This window comes from Podarcis vaucheri, assembly GCF_965113315.1.
Source record: "Podarcis vaucheri genome assembly, chromosome: 8".
Lineage (NCBI taxonomy): Eukaryota > Metazoa > Chordata > Lepidosauria > Squamata > Lacertidae > Podarcis > Podarcis vaucheri.
Genome location: NC_138766.1, coordinates 29,641,907 through 29,664,068, shown reverse-complemented (window position 1 = coordinate 29,664,068; position 22,162 = coordinate 29,641,907). Strand labels below are relative to the sequence as shown.

The 22,162-nt window shown below is 45.7% G+C and overlaps 1 protein-coding gene across 1 annotated transcript; it reads right to left on the bottom strand.

The window, feature by feature from the left end:
- Positions 1-431: 431 nt before the first annotated feature.
- On the bottom strand, positions 432-21,954 carry LY86 (lymphocyte antigen 86). Its single transcript, XM_082234708.1, has 5 exons — positions 21,663-21,954; positions 6,291-6,377; positions 3,892-4,020; positions 740-792; positions 432-580 (listed from the first exon to the last, which is right to left on the bottom strand). The coding sequence occupies exons 1-5, from the start codon at positions 21,775-21,777 to the stop codon at positions 497-499; spliced, it is 468 nt and encodes a 155-aa protein (XP_082090834.1). The 5' UTR covers positions 21,778-21,954; the 3' UTR covers positions 432-496.
- Between the last annotated feature and the right edge of the window lie 208 nt (positions 21,955-22,162).

Genomic DNA, 22,162 nt, shown 5'->3' with positions numbered 1-22,162 from the left:
ACATAAGTGTATACTAATCAAAACTGCGTATAAAAAATATGTTTATTAGGAAAAAGTTGCACGAAATTTTCATGAATATTTTTTTTAAAAAAGCGGATTTTGCAAAAAGCTACAGAAATGTGGGGAACTGAATTTCAGACTGGAAGAATTAGTAACTGAGAGAACCTCAATGTACTTTTTCTTTGATTCATACTCTTGAGTTTAAACAATACATGTAATGAAAGGAAGCAGCGTGTTATAGGAAGGAAAGCTGAATACGGTATATTGCATTGAACCTTGCTGGGACAAATTGGCATACGGGGATTCTGTACTTTCATTAGGTCAACAGAATGTAAACAGCAATTGCAACTAAGCCTGCGTGTTACATTATTTTGCTACGCCACATCTGTCAGACTGCAGACAGTAGGGTTTCCAAAAGTAAAACAAATCCCTTCTCTAGTTCATGGTGCCTTTAGTCGTGTCCCTTAAAGACTGCATTAAAAATAGCAACACCCTTTCAGTGACTCTTAACAGTGAAATTAGCACAAATAATAGTGTGATGGTCTTGATTTAAAAGCTCCACCTTTACATCAAGGTCTCCCTAGAAAGAAAGAAGAGGAAGTCATTAGATCAGAATAACCCTGCAATGATTGGCTCCCCCCTTTTGGGGCATGTTCACTTATAATATCATCACTGCCACTGGTGGTTTTGCTACTCAAATAATACTTGTATTTCAGAGGGCAAACCAGAAAAAACCTACCTGAGGGAGCTCATGGAATGCCAGCGAGACAGGCCCTTCATAGTAGATTAGTTCTGCAAAGGAAATAAATCAGTAGCAAGTGAGAGAGCCAGAAATGATTTTGCAGCTAGGTAGTATACTGTCTGTGCACATAATACCCATGGTTATAATGCATAACTCCAATATCCTGGAAGAAAACTAGAAATGAAATCCCTGCTCAGAAATGAACTGAGATCCAGAGTTGCTGTTCCAGTAGATGTCTAATGTGCTTTCTCCAGCTCGCTCCTTCCCTGGTGCATTAAGAACATACAAACTTTTGGACATCTAGCAGTTTATCACAGTGACCGGGACATATGGGTATTTATAGCTGTTTTAACTGAGTGTGGGCAGTAGGACTCCTCCTGTATACCAAATAGATGTGGCCAGTGCCAACAAGACTGGAACCAAAACAGGGCAAAGAGACAGAGATTGCCATTCATTTCCAAAGCATGCCTTGAAGACACATGAAAAGGGGCTTTCTTGCTTGTTGCCTCCATGTTATGGAATACTGTTCCTTGCTCTAGACCAGGGTGGGGAACCTCTGCCTCAGGGGGCAGACTTACCGTATTTTTCGCTCCATAAGGCGCACCTGACCACAAGGCGCACCTACTTTTTTTTGGGGGGGGGGATAATTCAAGGGGGGGAATTATTTAAAGGGAGCGCTGAGCAGAACCTGTATGCATCCCAGGCTCTGCTCAGCGCTCCCTTTCATGAGCCACGTGGAGCGCGTGTGCGGCGCTTGCAGGCTTTTCCCCGAGGAGGGAGAAGGGCAGCCCATCACTGACGGGTTGCCCTTCTCCCTCCTCGGGGAAAAGCCCCCAAGAGCTGCACACACGCTCCGCATGGCTCTTGAAAGGGAGCGCGGCTCTTGGGGGCTTTTGCGGGAGGTGGGGGAAGTGAGAGAGCCTCGCTCTGTCCCTTCCCCCACCTCCTGCAAAAGCCAGGGATAGCCGCGCGAAGGCTCCGCAGGGCAGCGGGATGAAGGCTCCCCTGCCTTACTGAGGATTTGCAAACCCCCAGAAAAATGTGGCCTTCTGATTTAACATGTGCACAGCAATTTGTGTTGGGACCCGCGATGGACTCCAGTACTCTCTAATGTATTTTCTACAGGTTCTTATTAAGCACTTCATCAGAATAAGGCAGACTGCCAGGAGATCTGTAGGTGCCTTTATTCTTCTTCTCATTTTTCTTTAATTCAATATACAAGAGAGAGAGAGAGAGAGAGAGAGAGAGAGAGAGAGAGAGAGAGTCGGAATGTAATGTTTCCATCAGTCCGACTTCAATAATTTGCATGATTGGTTGCTCATGTAGTATTTGTCTATTATTCTGTGACATATTTTTTAAAAAGTGCTAGCAATTCCTCCGAGGCCCTCTTAGTAGATGAACTGTTGCGTGGTCATGAAACTCACAGCGCGGTGTTTATTATGTTTCAGATTGAGATGTGACTGCAGCAGAGAAAGAGCGACGGGGGCCTTTGCACATGATTACCTTATTGTGTTATCAAAGCACGTTTCTTTCTCATTTATTGCACAGTGTCCGTGTGTACGCTATCTACCGATAGCAGAGGGCTGCACAGCAATGAGCAATATCCAGCGCCTCTCCAAGCAGTAGCATGTTCAAACTGCCCTCGTAGTTAACCTCCAAAAACCTGCTTTCTCCAGCTCGCTCCTTCCCTGGTGCATTAAGAACATACAAACTGCCAAACTCAGTGGCAGATGTGGGTCTTTAACATTTCGACAGCACCCTATACAAAGCCAAAATTTGGCACCCCCCACCTCTCACCTTCCGTTCTGCTCAAGTCACTATGTTGTAGCTGAGAAGCCCTGCAGTGCCCTCTAGGGCTGGCACCCAGTGCAGCAGAACTTGTTGGACTCGGCAAATTCCAGGTAAGTGTAATACAGTATAGCATTTCAGGCTTATCAAACGAACGTGTTAATGGCGGATGACCACTTTCCTCCTGATTAATTGATAGGGCCCACAACGCTTGAAACTCCTGAAGGACTCACGCTGCAAGCCAGGCAAATGTAATTCCTCCAAATGTCAAATCTGATGATCGAGAAAATTAAAATATGCCTTCCCCTTATTGTCTTTATTAGAAGCTAGGATAAAATGAGGAGTCATTTTAAGTAATGTGGTAAGGAAGCTTTAAAAGGGCTGTTTTAGTATGACTTTGCAATAGGTCATTACATTTATGTAAAATTCATTAGTGAATTGTTCCGAGCAAGGCAGCTGATTGATTGATTGATTGACAAATCTTTAACGAACTGATAACCCTGCTTACCAGTTATGTATGAAAGGAATACAATTTGTTTTACCCCTATGGTATACAGCTGTGGAAATGCATGTTTGGTAGTGGGAATGTTGTTCATTATCGCAAACACTACTGATATTTTCTCAGTGTTGTTGATGTGAACAACACCATGCATACCAGTGTATTGAAAACAGCACTACTGCATATGTACTGAATGGCAGCTGTGTGTTTTGCAATTGCTCCATGCTTCTTGCGTAATTTAACCCAGTCATATTTCTACTTGTAGACATTTTGCTGTAATCAGGAATGAATGGTAGTAGGATTGATCCGTCTACCACTGAACTGTCTTCATTGACCGGCAGTGGCTCTCCAGAGTCACAGGCAGGGAACAGTCTTAGCCCTACGTGGAGTTGCCAAGGATCGAACCTGTAACCTTCTGCATTCAAATCAGGTGTTCTACCACTGAATTACTGCCCTTTCCTTGCTAAAGGTGCTGTGCTTCACTTATCCCTTGGGCTTGCGTTTATTTAAGATGTTTGTGTCCTATGTTTGCTCATCCTGGAATTCAACAAGACACCCATGAGTTTTCCTGGTAGTCTTCCGTCCATGCGCTTACCAGACCAGAGCAACACCTGTCTACCTGTAAGCTTTGTATACCTTCACATTGTGCTCTGCCTTGTAAGTAGAACCTCCTACAAGAAAATTCTAGCACAATGCTTTTTGCAGGAAAAGATTTTGACATGCAAAATTGTTTGTGTAAAATTAAACAGGCTGATCAGATATTTCCAACCTGGTGTGTTCAACTGAAACAGCACCTTCTCCCTGCTCACTACAACTGCTGGCCACTGAACATATAGCATGTTATTCCTGAAAAATTAATTACCTCCTTTCTTCTTTCCGCAGTAAAGAAACTCTGGGTGATCTTCTTCGCAAAGTTCCTTGGAGTAAAACGGAACACTCGCCCCATTAATGCCAAGAGTTACTTCCACAGACAGTTTCCTGATGCTGTACCCTGTAGAGAGAGACAGAATATAAATCTAATGAGCAATTGTATGGAAATCAGAATATTGTCACTATGTTAGTTAGTTTTTTTTTAAAGAACAGGGAGGGAGGGAAATTTTGTTCTTTGTTTACATAATGGGTTTAATCACCACTATTTATTTATTTAAAATATTTCCTACTTGCTCATCATTGCCAAGACAATCCCAGAGAGGGTTACATTAAAATAAACGCAAAACACATATTTAAAACAAACAGAACGAATAAGCTGAAATCAACAGTATGAACAACAAGTTCAGCTTGGCCCTGAAAATCCAACAAAGTCCGGGGGCCACTAGGGGCGCATTGGAAGATGGCCGACAATAACATCTCTCCGACCCACACGAGGTAATTAAGAGGCTGTGATGGGAGTAAGCAGCCTCCCTGCCCCCCCAAGCGAGTGGGGGGGGACTGCCCTTGCCTGCTGTGCCCTATACCACCCCTGAATTCGAGGGGGTGGGGGCACTAGGCAGAAAGCCCTTGTGTGGACCTCGGCTCTCCTGGACGCTGTCTCTGATTTGCGCCACTAGCTGCAGCAACTTCAAAAGAAACAATTAGGAGGAAGCAAATGCACATATTTCAAGGAAGAATGGGGAGTAAAGACTGCTAATTGAAGAGATCTCTGAGAAAGAAGACGGGTCGGATAAACAGGAATATATGAGAAGACACACCAAGGCTCGGTATGTCGACAACGGGAATGGATGGGGGGGGGGAACTTTCCTTTCTTTTCTTTATGTGATTAACCAAGAAACCCCCCCACAAGTCAGAAATGCCACTTAAATGACCCAAGCTGATGATTTAAGACTGTGTGGAGATAATTTCTAAACAAAAGCATGTTTTAAGGTGATCGTGGAAAGTATAAGAGCTTTGGGATGACTCAGTAAAAAATAGCGTCGCCATTTTGGCAAGCTCTGTCGAAAGACTTATGTCTGGGAGGAGGAATGGATCTGTTTTCATATTGCGGGCGAGCCTCCTCAGAGGGTGACAGATTTGCGAAGATTAATGATGGAAAGAGTGCTTTTATTTATGGAAGTGATGATATATGGAAACCATCTCGATATGTTGATTGGACGAACGGAAAAATTCACACAGGATTACAACTGGTGTTTACCTGCTTAAGGAGATTATCAGAAGAGATCACAAAGAAAAAAAGAAAAATATATGAATAAGATGAGATGTGGGAACAGCAAGATAGGACTGGATAGAATTATGAACATTATTTGGACAGATTTGTGGATATTAACGCAGCAGCAAGAAGATGATTGGAATCCCCTTCGGAACTTGAAATATGGGTACCCCCAACAAAAAAATTAAAATTCGGATTTGTAATTCGGAATTTATGTGATGTGATTTGCTTTGCTTTGATTGGTTGGTTAATTTTTTTTTTTTTTTTAAAAAAAGAAAACCCAACAAAGTCCATGTCCAATGAATCTGAAAAGGGAAGGAATTCCATTACTGGGATGCTGATGCCAAGAAGGATATCCTTCAAATTTATGCATATTGAAGAGGACCTTGGTGACAGCAAGCTGTTATGTGTTTCTGAGTGTAATAAATAGTGATGGTTTCCAAAATTAGGCAGTTGTCTTATACACACTTTTTTGGGAGTAAGTCCAACTGAACGCATATATCCACGACTGCCACATTAGACAAGTACATGTTGGAGGAAAGGCCTATTATCAGGGCACAGATTGGCTGAATGTATCTAGACACACACTCAGTCTTGCCCCGCTCCCTGGGTCCTGATCTGGATTGGACTCTTGCAAGGGCAATTCGTTGCATGTGATAAAAGCAAGTTTGGAAGTAAGGAAATTGGAGCGTTGCTTCAGCACTGGTCTGAAGTTGACGGGTGCATTATACAGACTGCCAGAGAGCGGTCTGGTTGAGCCGCCTGCTTCCCTGGCAGGGGTCTGTTTTGGAAAATAAAGGTTATGTGTCCCATTACATAGGTATGTGCTATGCCATACTTGAAAGATACCCTGCAACCCTTGTGTTTGGTGCAGCATAGGAAGAGAGTGTTTTTAAGCTGATGGTAGTTCAGGGGAGGAGTCATCTGAGACACCCTGAGAAGGAAGGAGGGAAGAATATCCTTTTCTGAGACCAGGGATGGAGACCTCATTGTCTAGGGACATCGCCTCTTGGGAGCTTCAGGGACTCAGTCACCCCCATCCTTGGAGGTATCATCTGGCTGCAGTTGAGTTCTGAGGACTGAGAGTCCTGGGAGACAGTCAAACACATTATACTTACTTAAAATGGTTGCTATCCTGATGTTAATAGTTTCGGGCACTACACTGGAGCAGGTGTCAATGCTAAAAGCCAAATCTTGCAGTGGATCTGTGAAGAAAAGAAAATGAAAGCCACAGGTGAACCAATTTTCTATACATGACAAAGGAGACTTGATTTAGGAGCAAGTGGACCCCTAAATGGGAGGTTTGGTAGAGATACCCAGAAAATATTGTTCTACTAATCTGGTGGCTCCACTGAATATTCATTCATTTGATTTGATGCTATCAGGGTGGACACACACAACCCCTCTTGCAGTTACACAAGTTCTGGGCTGGCCACACTGCTGCATTTCCAGTCAGTACCAATGCCGTAACTTCCCGCTGAAATCGTCTCACTTTTTAGACCACAAATGTTCTGGTTATTTTTGTCCTGCTTTTGTTGGGCTATAGCCTCTCTGGATGGCAATAATGTGGTAGCATTGGGAAAGCATTACAGGACAAAACAAAGTAGAAGATATCTCCCACTAATGCACTAATTGCATTAAGAATAAAGACTGCAATAAAACACCAGTCTGGAGGGGCCCTAAGATCAAATGTCCTATGAAAGCGCCACTCTGAAATGAAATATGGTAATGAGAACCACTATTTTGGTCTGATGATGTGGTGTTCCATTTCTCTATGAGTGCCACCACGCTTCCTTATTCTATGAACTCAAGGAACCTCAAAACCTGCTGCAGTTACATAGCAGCATAGGAAGCTGCCTTGTTCTGCTTTGGGTGCAAAAGTGGTATATAAATAAACTCTAGCATAGCATAGAATAGGATAGCATAGCATAGCAATTACCCCCAGACCCTGATGTCCATATTAATCCAGAAGAACTTGGGCAGGAGGAGCCCACAATGCCTGTACTCCTGAGGTCCAAGGAAGTCATGCTGCCCTCCTCTGACTTTGAGGGTTCCAGGTCAGAAACTCAAGTGGGACCACAGTCTCCCCATCTCAGTTGAAGTTGATGACTACTAAAGCAAGAATACAGATTCAGCTTCTCAGATTTGCAGTTCCTTTTGGAGGCTCAGCCTGAGACTGACTGGTGCTGAAACAACTTGTATGGAGTCTCCCACTTGAGCTCTGTACGGAGCTGTCCAGAGCTGTTCAGGGTCACCCAAAATTCTGAAACCATTGTATTGCCACCCCTTCGTTCCTTCTAGATTTTATCCAAACCTGAACTCTTTTTGGGAGTCAGACCCCCAATACTGCTGAGATGGCACCCCCCCAATAACCTCATAGTGTTTTCCTCTGCTTTCATTATGTGCCAGGAACTACTTTATGGGCACCAAGGACCACTGGTGGTTCCCAGGCCACAGTTTAAAAGCCAATGCTATAGAAAAAAGGCTGCATTTTCCTTTGTTCTTCATTCACTGAAGGCCAGCCCTGACTTATGGGGCAATTATTGAAATAGAGCCCTACTTTTGCCCCTCACCATTCCTGCTATTTCTGTTTTAAGTGGTTGCATGTCAAAGCTAGCTAGGCTTCAGGAGTTCCCTATTGGTTTTTGAATATTGCAGGTGTGATCTCCTAGCGTTCGTCTTTCTTTGTTCCCTCAGTCTTCTTCACTGGCTGCCTTTTGTGCAGGGTGTGGAAAATGCCAACGCAGTTGAAGCCATGTCACACATTAATTTCAGCCAAGGAGACAAGCACCCATGCATCTCCCTTTAATGTATGTTGGGAACTTGGCAGCAATCTTTTTCTTCTTTTTTTACATGGTTACTGTTAGAACGTGGTTTGGTGCTTTTTTTCATTTAAAAACTTCCGACAGCTATTTTGTAATTGTATTTTCGGGAAGGACCTACAGAACCAGGTCGATTTTGACTTCTCTTTTCGGTGTTTTCATTACCCCTTTCCCATTTCCTCCTCAGTGTCTTCTGGATAATGGTAATTCGACTTCTGCAAGAGAATGTTTTACTTCTTTTTATTTTTGTGCAGAAGGTCAGGGGTGAGGGGGGGAGAGACACTTCCTTCCTTCTTCAAAATGTTGCTTGTATGCTGCACAAGTCACAGATCTGAGAACAGTAATTTTTCTATCTGTACATTGTGCCTTCAAGTGTGGATTAGCTTTGCACCTGCAGTGGGGAGAAATGTACAACAGCTGGCATTTTGTATTTTGTTTCAGAACCCCCCCTCTCTGTGTGTATATATGTGTGTGTGTGTGTGTGTGTGTGTGTGCGCGCGCGCAATTCACAGAATGGCAGATTGGGCTAATTTCAGTCAACACAGCATTTTTTCCTATCCTCTACAGCAGGCATGGCCCTCCAGCTGTTTAGGGACTACAATTCCCATCATCCCTGACTACTGGTCCTGTTAGCTAGGGATGATGGGAGTTGTAGTCCCAAAACAGCTGGAGGGCCAAGTTTGGCCATGCCTGCTCTACAGGGTGCTGCAGGCCATTTAAGGAAACTGTGTAGCTTGGGGTACACAACCTAGTGGGTTGTGCCTGGGGCAGCCAATTAACACCGCCCATCTTGATTAATTGACACTGATGCTCAAAATAACCTGGGTCCCGTGTTACCTAACTTGCCTGTCTGTCTGCTGTTTCTGCGCTCCCCAGGTTGTGTGGTGGGGAGGCTGTTGGTGATTATTCCGCTGATAAAGGAAAGGTGCTGTATATATGCTGAAAGGCATCCTTGTCTATATTGTTTCCCAAGTTTTGCTGCTGAGCTATGCTTTTGAAAGCAGATTCTGGGCTTAACTCCAGGTGAGCTCTGGCTCGGATTAAGCAGTGCACTGTGGGGGACAGCAATGCTTCTGAATACTCATTGCTGGCAACCACAGGAGGGGAGAGTGTTGTTGTGCTTTGGGGCTTCCTGCAGTCATCTGTTTGGCCAGTGTGAAAATATGATGCTTGACTAGATGGCCCAGCAAGCTCTTCTTACGTTGAAATGCACAGACTGGGAAAAGAAGCCCAGCCCAGTTTGCAGTCCTGACTGAGCACCAGCCTTCTCCTTATTTCACTCAGGGAGCCCCATTCATCCACCCATCCAACTGCAGGCTGCAAATGTTCACATCCTCAGTTCTCACAGAGTCATAATGTTTACCCTTCTTTGCTAGGAGAAAATGACACTCTCACTTCAACTTTTCACGTCGCTGCCACATTCTAGAACAAGTGGCACTGTTGAATTCACAGTCTTCCCTCCACCCACTTTCTCCAATCTGTTCTCACTCGCAGAATTCAAAGTTTACTCGTCACACTTCATCCTTTTGATCATGGAATAACTGCATATGCACCCTGTGCCTCGTGAGCCAATGGGAAGCCGCAGTGCCCCAAGAGAAAGGGAAAAAACGGCGAACTGGACCCTAGCTCTGGAAACATCCTCTATTGTTTCCAGTAGGGGTTGACTGCTGTGCCACACAGACTCTGCACGCAGAAAGTCCCGAGGACAGCTCGTGGCATCTCCAGGTAGGTTTGGGAAAGACCCCAATCTGGAGAACACTGGACAACACTGAGCTGGATAGACCCACAGTCTGACTTGGTAAAAGGAAATGATCTCCTGTTCTGGAAATGAAGCTTGCTGAGATGTGTGCATGCGCAATGACGCCCTATCAAAAAGGCCTTCAGCCAGGGAACAACTTGGGTAAATACTTGGTTAGCTGCCTGTCCAACTCTGTACAGTGGTACCTTGGGTTAAGAACTTAATTCGTTCTGGAGGTCCGTTCTTAACCTGAAACCGTTCTTAATCTGAAGGACCACTTTAGCTAATGGGGCCCCCTGCTGCCACCGGAGCACGATTTCTGTTCTCATCCTGAAGCAAAGTTCTTAACCTGAGGTACTATTTCTGGGTTAGCGGAGTCCGTAACCTGAAGCGTCTGTAACCCGAGGTACCACTGTATTCTTATCTCTTTCATCCCTTCAGCCAATAATCCAAGCAACAGGTTGCTCTGTCCCAAACAATGAAGTATCTGATGCTCCTATGAGCCACTGGGGAGAGGAGACCCACCCAGCATTTTGGAATCACTAATAGAGACATGCTACAGCTCTATTCAGGTCTTCAAAGAAACAGGAGGGAATAAAAGCATGTACCAGCTCTCCCCCAATGCCCCTTTTCTCCACCTGAACCAACCCAGGTCCCCTGGATATCAAGGCTGAAAATCTGATGGCGGTTCTTTGTTTGGCTGAGCATGCTTAGAACCTTCCCTGGGCTCAGGAACCCTGGGTGTGCAGGGATCCTGATTGCCACGGGAATACTAAGCTAGTTCAGCCAAATGCATGGGATGGGATTCACCTAAGGAGCCCCGAGAATTTCCACTTACACAACAAGCCTTTCCTCTCCTCTCCTTGTGCATCCTGTCCCCCTAGCTCTGGAGGGGGTTAGGAGAACTCCTAGAGGAAGGAGAGGGTGGAATCACTGCCTGTCAAGCTGCAATGCTTATGCAGAGTGAATGGTCCGAAGAGCACAAAGTCAAATTCCTCCCATAAATAATTCCTGTTCAGGCATTTAGCATTAATGAGTGGAGGTTGGGGTCATAGCCTACAGGGACACTGGGGGAGGAGCTAGCACCCACAAACTCCTGCCCCTTCCACTCTTTCTCCCCTTTTGTTCTTTGAATACCTGAACAGGGCTTTAGAATTGTTCCATCACCTCCTCCACCAATAGCCTCTTACTGCCCATGCATGATTTGGTTCAATAACCCTGAACGGTTAGTGGATAATTTTCTAACACATTATTGCTTTAAATTATTTTTTGTGAAATCAGAATCCTGCAAATCAATGGCATGGGTTTCTACTAAGGCATTGATCTGGCTGAGTTCATGTAGTTCTTAGTGGTGTGGCGGGGGGGGGGGCGTTCAATCCTTTGGCCTTTCCGTATTATACTTCTGAGAGCAGTGAAACAATGGCAGGGCAGTGAATTACTTTAGCTCACTCCCCACACACCATCCCCCAGGTTCACACTAAAATAGAGCAGGAAGGAAGCTGGAAATGAACACATGAATGAATAATTCTTAACACTTACATAGTGCTTTCAAAACCCTTAAAAATACACCCTCTCATTTAATACTCCCAACAGCACAGATGAAAAAATGATTGCAGGACATTTTTTAAAAATCGTAGTTAAACGTTTTTGCCAAACGCAGTGTTTCCCCAAACTTCTGACAGCTGATGCAAGCTCTCCCCCTCCTTTCAGCTTTACACTTGCAGAGTTGCAGAAGGTCATTAAAAAGAGGTCTGTAGCACTGTGAACACACTTTGGGCTTTCTGCCACCCCACTTCCTGCTGGGGGATGAAACAACCCCCCCCAACAATTTGCCTGAGAAAGGAGGAAGTTGCAACATTTGAGGCAGTCAACCGGTTATGAGGCATGTGTGCCCCAACACACCCAAAGGCTTGGGATGCAAGGCCACTGGGCAGAGTAAACGCTTTTCTTACAGATTTCAATCCCTGGCGTCTCCAGGCTATTGCTGCTGCTGTTTTCCTCTTACATATCTCAGATAGCAGGTGAAAAGAAAGACCTCTATCTGAGACCCTAGAGAGTCACTGTTGGCCAGAACAGTCAACCCTGGTCTCTCAGGAACACCTGTTTCCCCGCTCTAAGTACAGTGGTACCTCTAGATGTGAACGGGATCCGTTCCAGAGCCCTGTTCACATCTAGAAGCAAACGTAACCCATGTCCATGTGTCTGCGCATGCGCGGGTCATGTTTCAGCACTTCTGCACATGCATGTGACGTCATTTTGAGCGTCTGCGCATGCGCAAGCGGCGAAACCTGGAAGTAACGCGCTCCATTACTTCCGGGTTGAGGCGGAAGGCAACTTGAACGTGCTCATCCCGAAGCACATTCAACCCGAGGTATGACTACTGGCATTTGGTTCAGGTGTCACAGCCAAGTCATGCTTTCACGCCTGCATTTCCCCCGACGTGCTTCCGTTGTCTCCTCTCCCTAATTTCCTGGCTGGTGAGAACTCATCTTCGCTATAACAACTGAGTAGGGCAAACTTTGATTAGTGCAAACCATGGTAAGAAGACTATGACACATTTGGTCATGACAGGCTCAGTCGCAGACACCTGGGCTTTTTAGATCATGAATGAAGCGTGTGGCCCTGCACACGCTCAGCTTCGGTACTTCTATTGTGGCTTGTTAAACCACAGTTTCTTAAGGCACTCTAACAGGGAAACGATGGTTTAATTTCCCTTTGCAAACCATGATATGCCCCTCCCCCAGAAATGTTCTTATTGAAATGTGTGAGGAAAAGAAGGAGGCTAGAGGAGGAAAGAATACACAGGCAAAAAACTATGACTGATTAGACTGAGATTAGACTGAGTGGGTGGCATGGCAGTGATGCCCTTCTCTACCATGCAGTATGCTTTGCTGCCCACCATGTGCACCCTCACTGGTGGCCTCACTGGTGATGCTCATGATGGGTGGGGCAGTGAGGTCACAGGAGCCACCGGTGAAGTACTGGCACCTCCCCCCCCCAGAAAAGAAACACTGCCGGAGCATATGATGGAGGGGCTCACAGGGCTCACAGCATTAAAACCCCAAGAAGGTCTTGCTTCTCCCATTGCCTTGAATTCCATCAGAAATCAAGCATCTCTCTCCCTCACAGGCTTCAGCCTGCAGCCTCCTGCTTCTAGCACACACACCCCTCAACTGAACTCTGGATTTTGTGCTTTTTGTGCCATTATCTCACCAAGAAACTGGCCTGGCTATTCCAGCAATTAAATCCTTGCTGGATTCAGGAACATGAAGGTAGGGCTGCCATATTTCAAAAAGCGAGGTTTTTTGAAAAAGTTTTGCCCAAACATTTGGGTTGCCATACGTTCAGAATTCCCAGATACTGTATACAAGGGCTGAATAATAATAATAATAATAATAATAATTTATTATTTGTACCCCGCCCATCTGGCTGGGTTTCCCCAGCCACTCTGGGCGGCTTCCACAGAAACCAAAAAACATTAAAATATCATACATTAAAAGCTTCCCTGAATAGGGCCGCCTTAAGAGGTTTTCTGAATGTCAGGTAGTTTTCCATCACCTTGACATCCGATGGGAGGGCATTCCACAGGGCGGGCGCCACCACCGAAAAGGCCCTCTGCCTGGTTCCCTGTAGCTTCGCTTCTCGCAATGAGGGAACCGCCAGAAGGCCCTCGGCGCTGGACCTCAGTGTCCGGGCAGAACGATGGGGGTGGAGACGCTCCTTCAGGTATACTGGGCCGAAGCCGTTTAGGGCTTTAAAGGTCAACACCAACACTTTGAATTGTGCTCGGAAACATACTGGGAGCCAATGTAGGTCTTTCAAGACCGGTGTTATGTGGTCTCGGCGGCCGCCCCCAGTCACCAGTCTAGCTGCCGCATTCTGGATTAGTTGTAGTTTCCGAGTCACCTTCAAAGGTAGCCCCACGTAGAGCGCATTGCAGTAGTCCAAGCGGGAGATAACTAGAGCATGCACCACTCTGGCCAGACAGTCAGCGGGCAGGTAGGGTCTCAGCCTGCGTACCAGGTGGAGTTGGTAGACAGCTGCCCTGGATACAGAATTGACCTGTGCCTCCATGGACAGCTGTGAGTCCAAAATGACTCCCAGGCTACGCACCTGGTCCTTCAGGGGCACAGTTACCCCATTCAGGACCAGGGAGTCCTCCACACCAGCCCGCCCCCTGTCCCCCAAAAACAGTACTTCTGTCTTGTCAGGATTCAACTTCAATCCATTAGCCGCCATCCATCCTCCAACCGCCTCCAGGCACTCACACAGGACCTTCACCGCCTTCACTGGTTCTGATTTGAAAGAAAGGTAGAGCTGGGTATCATCTGCATATTGATGGACACCCAGTCCAAACCCCCTGATGATCTCTCCCAGCGGCTTCATATAGATGTTAAAAAGCATGGGGGAGAGGACGGAACCCTGAGGCACCCCACAAGTGAGGGCCCAAGGGTCTGAACACTCATCCCCCACCACCACTTTCTGAACACGGCCCAGGAGAAAGGAGCGAAACCACTGTATAACAGTGCCCCCAGCTCCCAACCCCTCTAGACGGTCCAGAAGGATGTTATGGTCGATTGTATCAAAGGCCGCTGAGAGATCCAGCAGAACTAGGAAACAACTCTCACCTTTGTCCCTAGCTCGCCGGAGATCATCAACCAGTGCGACCAAGGCAGTTTCAGTCCCATGATGAGGCCTGAACCCTGATTGGAAGGGATCCAAATGGTCCGCATCCTCCAGGCGTGCCTGGAGTTGTTCAGCAACCACACGCTCAATCACCTTGCCCAAGAATGGAAGATTTGAGACTGGGCGATAGTTGGCCATACTGGCCGGGTCTAAAGATGGTTTTTTAAGAAGCGGTTTAATGACCGCCTCTTTCAGCGGATCTGGGAATGTTCCCTCACAGAGGGAAGCATTCACCACCCCGCAGAGCCCATCGCCCAGCCCTTCCCGGCTAGCTTTTATAAGCCAGGATGGGCAAGGATCAAGGAGACAGGTGGTTGGTTTCACTCGTCCAAGCAGCCTGTCCACATCCTCGGGGGTAACGGATTGAAATTGATTCCATGCAACTTGACCAGACAGGGCTCTAGCACTCTCCCGCCCCAGCCCTGCTCCCACGGTGGTGTCTAGCTCCTTCCGAATATGAGTGATTTTATCTGCAAAAAACGTTGCAAAATCGTTGCAGGAGATCTTGGGGTCTTTACAAGGCCCCGATGGTAAAGGTGGTTCCGTTAAGTTGCGGACCACCTGAAAGAGTCTCCTGCTACTATTTTCTGCAGATGCAATAGAGGCGGTGAAGAAAGTCTTCTTCGCCGTCGCTATCGCCACTTGGTAGGCTCGACGTTGAGCTCTAACCTGTGTCCGGTCAGATTCGGAGTGAGTTTTCTGCCACCGACGCTCTAGCCGTCTCAGCGATTGTTTCATCGCCCTCAGCTCCGAAGAAAACCACGGGGCTGTCCGGGCTCCATGCAATCGGAGAGGGCGCTTCGGAGCCAGACAGTCGATAGCCCTGGTTAACTCCGCATTCCAGCGGGCCACCAGGGAGTCAGCTGAAAGGCCATCAACATGGGATAAAGCATCCCCTACCACTCTCTGGAAACCATTTGGATCCATTAAGTGGCGGGGGCGGACCATCCGAATTGGTCCCACCTCCCTGCAGAGGGGAAGGGTCGCGGAGAAGTCCAGTTGCACCAGGAAGTGATCTGACCATGGCACTTCTTTGGTTTCATTTTTACTTAGTGTCAGATCACCCACGTCGCTAGAGGTGAATACCAGGTCTAAGGCATGTCCATGACTATGAGTTGGGCCCAACTTATTCAGGGACAGCCCCATGGAGGCCATGCTTTCCACGAAGTCCCGAGCGGCCCCTTGTAAGGTCGTGTCGGCGTGGATGTTAAAATCCCCCAGGACAACCAAACTAGGTGTCTCCAGGAGAACATCCGCCACGACCTGAAGCAGCTCGGACAGGGAATCCTTGGTGCAGCGGGGAGGTCGGTACACCAAAAGGAATCCTGTACTGCCCCTATTGCCCAACTTCCAGAACATGCACTCAGAAAACTGGGTCTTCCCAGTAGGACGCCTGGTGCAGACTAATGACTTTCTAAAAATCACTGCAACCCCCCCTCCCCGCCCACATGACCTGGGTTGCTGTGCGTAAGAGAAACCTGGTGGGCAGGCGGCAGCAAGGACAGGCCCATCTGTCTCATTCAACCAGGTCTCTGTCACACAAGCCAGGTCAAATCCTCCATCCACAATCAGGTCGTGGATGGCAGTGGTTTTATTCACCATTGACCTGGCATTACACAGCAACACCTTCAGGTTATGTGGGTTTCCCCTGTTGATTCCAGTATCCATCTGGTCAAGGCCAGACCCGGAGGCAGGGATAGTCTTCAAACAACGACTAAACCTGCCTCCTCGGTAATGACATGGTCTGGTCTTAGCGTAACTCCGCCTCCTGCCCATGATCACCGAGATCGGATGTCCCAGTGCTTCCCGCCCTGTGGAACTTGTCCCAGCCATCGTGTTGGCTGGGGCCTCACTCCCAGGCAGCCCTGATCCCACCCCTTAAAAACAAAACACAAACTATACAGAACCAATAAAACAACAGAAAACAAAAACAGAACAATTACACTAAAATTAATCCCCAACCAAATATCCATTACACCCACCCACCCCCAGCAAGAGAAAAAAGGGAAAAAAAAGAAATACAAATTTAAATTGCCACCGACTGCTTGAGGACATTTTAAAACACATTGGAACAGGGAAGCAATTGCAGAACACTTCCCAGCTTCCCCAAAAGTTTGTTCCAAATAAGGGCCTGGGCCACGCCCCCTGGGCCAGTTGGAGAAGGCCCTGGAAGGGAGCAGGCCCTGCAGTCCTCACCCAGCCGATGGTCCCGATATGTCTGGGGAACTGGATGTACGGCAACCCTGTAAGGGAACTCAGGCAAACAGCCCACCCCCCAGAACAAACAACAATAGTTTTTTGTGGTTTAATCTTAGAAACATCCAGAAGCGTTTGAAGTGGTGAATTTTGCCTTTCCCCCTCTCCCTTTGCTGAGACCTGAAACAGTTCTCGTGAGCCTACTTCAAGCAATATAACTTGAACTGCTTGGTTGAGTGTGAAGGCATCAATATTTGGCCCTCAAGGAAAGGACTGCCAATACTGCAGCGTCTGCCTTTACAAAGAGCAGAGCCTGGCTGGGACCAGCTCATGTCATCCTGTGCGTCAGGTACCTGAGTGCTTTATAAGTCGCCCTCTATTGACATGCCCTGATTTGTGCCTCACATGATCAGTAAAACCATCTGGCGCCTAATCTGTCTTTATTGCTGACTCTCCTTAAGCAGGCACTGGGGAGCCATTTTGGTACCTTGAAGCTTAGGGATATTTTTCTTCCTGCTGCCACGGTGTTGATTTCTGGAAATAGCACTGGGTTATGCTTCATGTTAAATGACAGAGTTTAATCTAAGCCCACAACCTCTGGGAAAGACAAATCTGAAATGTACTGGCTTCTGGGTTTGTTTGTTTTCTTGATCTCTTGTCACGATAGTTGATGAGCCTGGGTTTTAATTTGTCAGAGTGACTGAGAGGGGTGGGAAAAGTACTTTGGCTGTGGAGAGGGAAAAGTGTGTGTGTGCGTTTGTGTGTGTGTGTGTGTGTGAGAGAGAGAGAGAGAGAGAGAGAGAGAGAGAGAAAGAAAGAAAGAGAGAGAGAGAGAGAGATTCTTTTTCTCCTCAGGTATGAACTTTTCATTTTTTAAGAAAAGCTCTCTGTGTCTCTGTCCACTAATTTGATACAAAGGAAGCACAGAAATTCAGACAGACCTAATCTTCCGAATCACATGTTTTAGATTTAAGCTCTTTTGAGAAATGAGCTGAAGAAATGATTCATGAGAGCCACAGCTGATAGAGGGCTGTTAATCCAGGCCCAAGCCCTTATTCAGCCATAAAGCTCACTAGCTTTCAATCTGTCGCTGGGGGGCGGGGACCAATGTGCATAACCCTGCTCCAACATGGCTGCTTTTCCCCCTCAAGAGAAGGCACTTCAGGAGGGTCCCATTTTGATCAGAGAAGTGGCAGATAACCTGCTGGATGGGCAAAAATCTATGCTCTTGGGGGCATAGATTTGGTCCAGAGGCCCCCATTTGCTAACCAACCAGAGTTAATTTGTTTACTCATCCGTTTGTAAGGAAAACCAAACATTCAAGGAAGTTGGGCTGGCTAACACCTTTCAAAGCCATGCATAGCATTGGGTTAACCATGCTTACTCTGACGAAAACCTCATGGGTTTCATTGGGACATGCTACCAAGGTATAGGATTGTGTTTGCTAGTGTTTGTGGCATGAACCAGATGGTATAAAGTTGGGGATATATATAGGAAAATACTTTTTTTTTAAAAAAAAAAAACCCTGTCTGCTTATTGTGTGTGAGAGGGTTTTCATTTTATTGTATTTGTACCCTGCCCTTCATCCGTAGATCTCAGGGATGCTCACAACTGGCTTTTACAACTGGGTTGTAAAAAGTGGCTCATCTGTTGACAGTCCGACTCTTCTATTTTAAAGTCCAGTTTAAAAACAAAAGAACCACAAGGTTTCCCATCAAAGGTGAGCGGCACCTGAACAACAGACTAAACAGGCACCCTGGTCACCTGTTCCCAACCTTCTCTGCAGTGGTGAGATGCAAATTTCTATTTCTATTTGAATTCTAGTAATCATTTATAAATCTGAAGCTGTGCATTTAAATTACCTCATGGGTTTTAAAAATGCAAATACCCTCTACCCCATGTGTCTAGATTAGAGAAAAGGGTCACATGTAGCAAGTCTAGAAAAGCTGAGACTGGCAGGACTGGACTACCACTAAGAGGGCATCTCTGTGTTTTTCCTATTCTGAAGGGACAAAACAAGCCAGTTTCATAGCACCAGTTCTATTTTCCTATTACAGGAGGGGAATTCGCTTACAATAGCTGAAAGCTAACTTCGTCTCCTAAGAATCGGCTGCTAAAAGATTTCATTCCAAATATTTATTTGCTCCTCATGCCCCTCACTGGTTTTATTTTAATGGATGTGTAAAGCTGCGCCTGAGCTTCAGGGGAGGGGAAAGCAGGAAGGGCAGCCTTTGTGTTGGGATGAATTGGAAAAACAAACACTCAGATTCCTCCTTTGCCATTAATCACTTTTCACGTCACGTGCCTCTTATGAATGAGATGCCTATGAAGCTAATTCCCTTTGTCCCCACTGCAGGGCGCATCAGTGCAGCGCAAGGCCAGCCGAGGTGCCGAGTTGAAAAGGAAGCACTGCCAAGCGGCTGCCTTTCCATTCATTTCGGAGCAGCTTGTTTCCCTTATTCTTTCCAGCAGATCTGAAGAACAAACAAGCCCACAGTCCATGGAAAATGCCGCCGTGAGGAGCAGCCGCCGCACGGCGGAGCACGGCGACAGCTTTGGATAACATGGCTCCTTCTGAGTAGCACATTAAGCCTCATGCCAGGTGGAATGGAAGGGTGTGTGAGTGGAGGTGGGGGGGGGGAGAGAAATCCAGAATTTGCACCACTGTGGCAAGCAGCCTTTCAATGTCTACGCTACAGAGAGAAAATAAATTGGTATATAAACATGTATGATAAAATCTTCCTTTTAAAAAAAGTTACGAAATTGCATTTCCCCAAGCTATACCTATTTTTTTGACTGCTCATGCGTCATCTTTGCAGTGGGCCTGTCCTTGCCTCCTTGTTGATTTTATTAGAAATTGGTTCGAAAGCCCAAATTCATGCTGAATTGGCGAAAGACATATATTAGGGACTTTTATTTATGATATCTCTGCAGGGGTGCCAACTTGAATAAAATATTGGGGGGGCAGGTAAGTTGCATCCCATATAATTGATCACAAGATGCGGTGCACACACCGTTTGAATGCCAATGTCCATCAATTGGGGGGGGGGCCCTCAAATATTTTATGGGAGGGGGTGAAGGTACCTTGGCCCCTAGGCTTTGGCTCCTATGTATCTCTTTATTTATTACAATTGTTTTTAATCTTGATGACTGAAAGTTTCATCATGCACAGTTTTATCTCATGCAAAGCTTCCATGGCCCAGTGGAAGCAGATTAAGAACACAGAATGAATGGGCTTCATTATTATCAAATAAGAGAGGTATATAATTTGGACAAAAAAATTGGCTTCCAGGTGGAAAAATCAAAGTTGGAAACAGAATTGCTAGATCCCAATACAAAGATACTTTCAAGAATGTATAACTTGCTGTTAAAATGGAACACTCAGGATGAAACGGTTAAATCTGCCATGATTAAATGGGCACAGGATGTTGGACATAACATTATGTTTGCTGACTGGGAATAGTTGTGGACCACAGGTATGAAATTTACGGCATGTAATGCCTTAAGAGAGAATATTATGAAAATGATATACAGGTGGTACATGACACCAGTCAAGCTTGCAAAAATCTATCATTTGCCCGATAATAAATGCTGGAAATGTAAAGAAACTGAAGGTACATTCTTTCACCTTTGGTGGACGTGCCCAAAGATTAAGGCTTTCTGGGAGATGATCTATAATGAAATGAAAAAGGTATTTAAATATACCTTTCTGAAGAAACCAGAGGCCTTCCTCCTGGGCATAGTCGGCCAATTGGTGCCAAAGAAGGATAGAACCTTTTTTATGTACGCAACAACAGCAGCAAGAATACTGATTGCAAAGTATTGGAAGACACAGGATTTACCCACACTGGAAGAATGGCAGATGAAAGTGATGGACTACATGGAATTGGCAGAAATGACCGGCAGAATCCGTGACCAGGGAGAAGAGTCGGTGGAAGAAGACTGGAAGAAATTTAAAGACTACTTGCAGAAATACTGTAAAATTAAGGAATGTTAAAATGATGTCGGATGGAAACTAAGTGGTATTGGTAAAAAGATTATCAAGAATATGTAAATATGGATTGATAATGGTTATAAACACATGGTTATAATAGGTTAAGATACTGAGTAAAGATAAATGACAGAGGGTAAGGATTTGCTGAATTAAATATCTGAACTGGAATACAAAAAGGGAGGTGTGAAGAGGTCAGGAAACTAGTAAATGAAGTATAAGATATGAAATTATTGATCTTTTTCTTTTCTTTTTTTCTTTTTGTTAACTGTTTTCTATTTTGTATTTTTCATGTGTTCTGTTTTTGTACTTTTGTACTTTTTTCTTTTTTAAGGTTATTTTTTGTTCTTATTTGTTAAGTCTAAACTTTGAAACTTTTTAATGTTTGTAAAATCTCAATAAATATTATTTATAAAAAAAAGAACACAGAATGAATGATACACTGAATGAGACTATTGATCCACCTAGCTCCACATCGTCTACACAGACCAGGAACAGCTCTCCAGCATTTCAGACAGGAGTCTTTCAAATCAGTGCCAGGATAAGTCAGGAATTGAACGTGGAACCTTTGGTGCGCAATGCATATGCTCTACAACTTAGCTATGGTTCATCCCCCCCCCAAGCTATGGTCCTGTGATTAGGTTGGAAAACAATTGCTCCAATCTAGTGATGAGTTCTAAGCAGAGGAATTCTGATGTACGCAAGAAGCTCCTTGCACAGAATGGTCTCTCCATTTAGTTAAATGGGAGGAAACAATCCACACAGACAGTGTATTTTTGTATCTGGATCATTTTTGTATGTCGATCCATTGAAGAAAAAGATGGAGATTGTTGCGCATGAAAGGGATGCACACACCCACCCACATGCACACACCCAGATACACATAAATCTCTGGACTGGGATGAGTGACTGTCCTAGATTAACCCAAAACCTTTTGTGGCTGCATGTGGGATCTGCCACGGGTCTGCCATGTCCAACTCTAGCAAGCCACCTACTGCTCTGCAGCTGCCTGTTTTCTGCCCATCAGGAAAAGTTAAATGGAGCTAAAAGATCTCACCACAGCTTCTGTAGTTTACCTCCAGCCGATCAGTCTTGCAGAGGAGGTGCGTAGGCCATTCAGTGCTGGGGGTGGTATAAACCAACAAAAAGACAAAGGAAACAACTTTAAACATCTTCACGCTGAGGAAGAGGGACTGTGTGCTTGTGTCTCTATCTTGAAAACAGTCTGTTTGCCTGCTTCCTCCTTCTAGTGAATGTGGCAGCTCCAAGCCACTACACAAACTGCTTACACAAATGTTAATCCAATAAGGGCTCGTGCCTTGAGATGGTATGAAAGAGTGAGCAACTGGCTAACCAGAGGGGCGGTGCTCCTCTTTTAAGGTCTCTGGGCTGTGTTTCCTGCTACTGTGTGCTAATAATGAAGGGTCCAAGAATGAGTCACTCGCTAGACCTCAATTCCATGCGGCAAGAACACTCATGCTATCGCCCATGCAGTCCCCAAAAGCCTTTATAGCACTTTCATGCTTCGTCAGGTTACAAGCAAAAGTCCAACCAGTT

What these genes read in the sequence shown, in the direction of transcription:
- LY86 (XM_082234708.1), bottom strand. Translation starts at nt 21,777, where the DNA reads ATGTTTAAAGTTGTTTCCTTTGTCTTTTTGTTGGTTTATACCACCCCC. An exon ending in GGTAAACTACAGAAGCTGTG is followed by an intron (nt 6,378 to 21,662) that starts GTGAGATCTTTT and finishes TTTTCTTCACAG; the next exon opens with ATCCACTGCAAGATTTGGCT. An exon ending in CAGGATAGCAACCATTTTAA is followed by an intron (nt 4,021 to 6,290) that starts GTAAGTATAATG and finishes CTCTCTCTACAG; the next exon opens with GGTACAGCATCAGGAAACTG.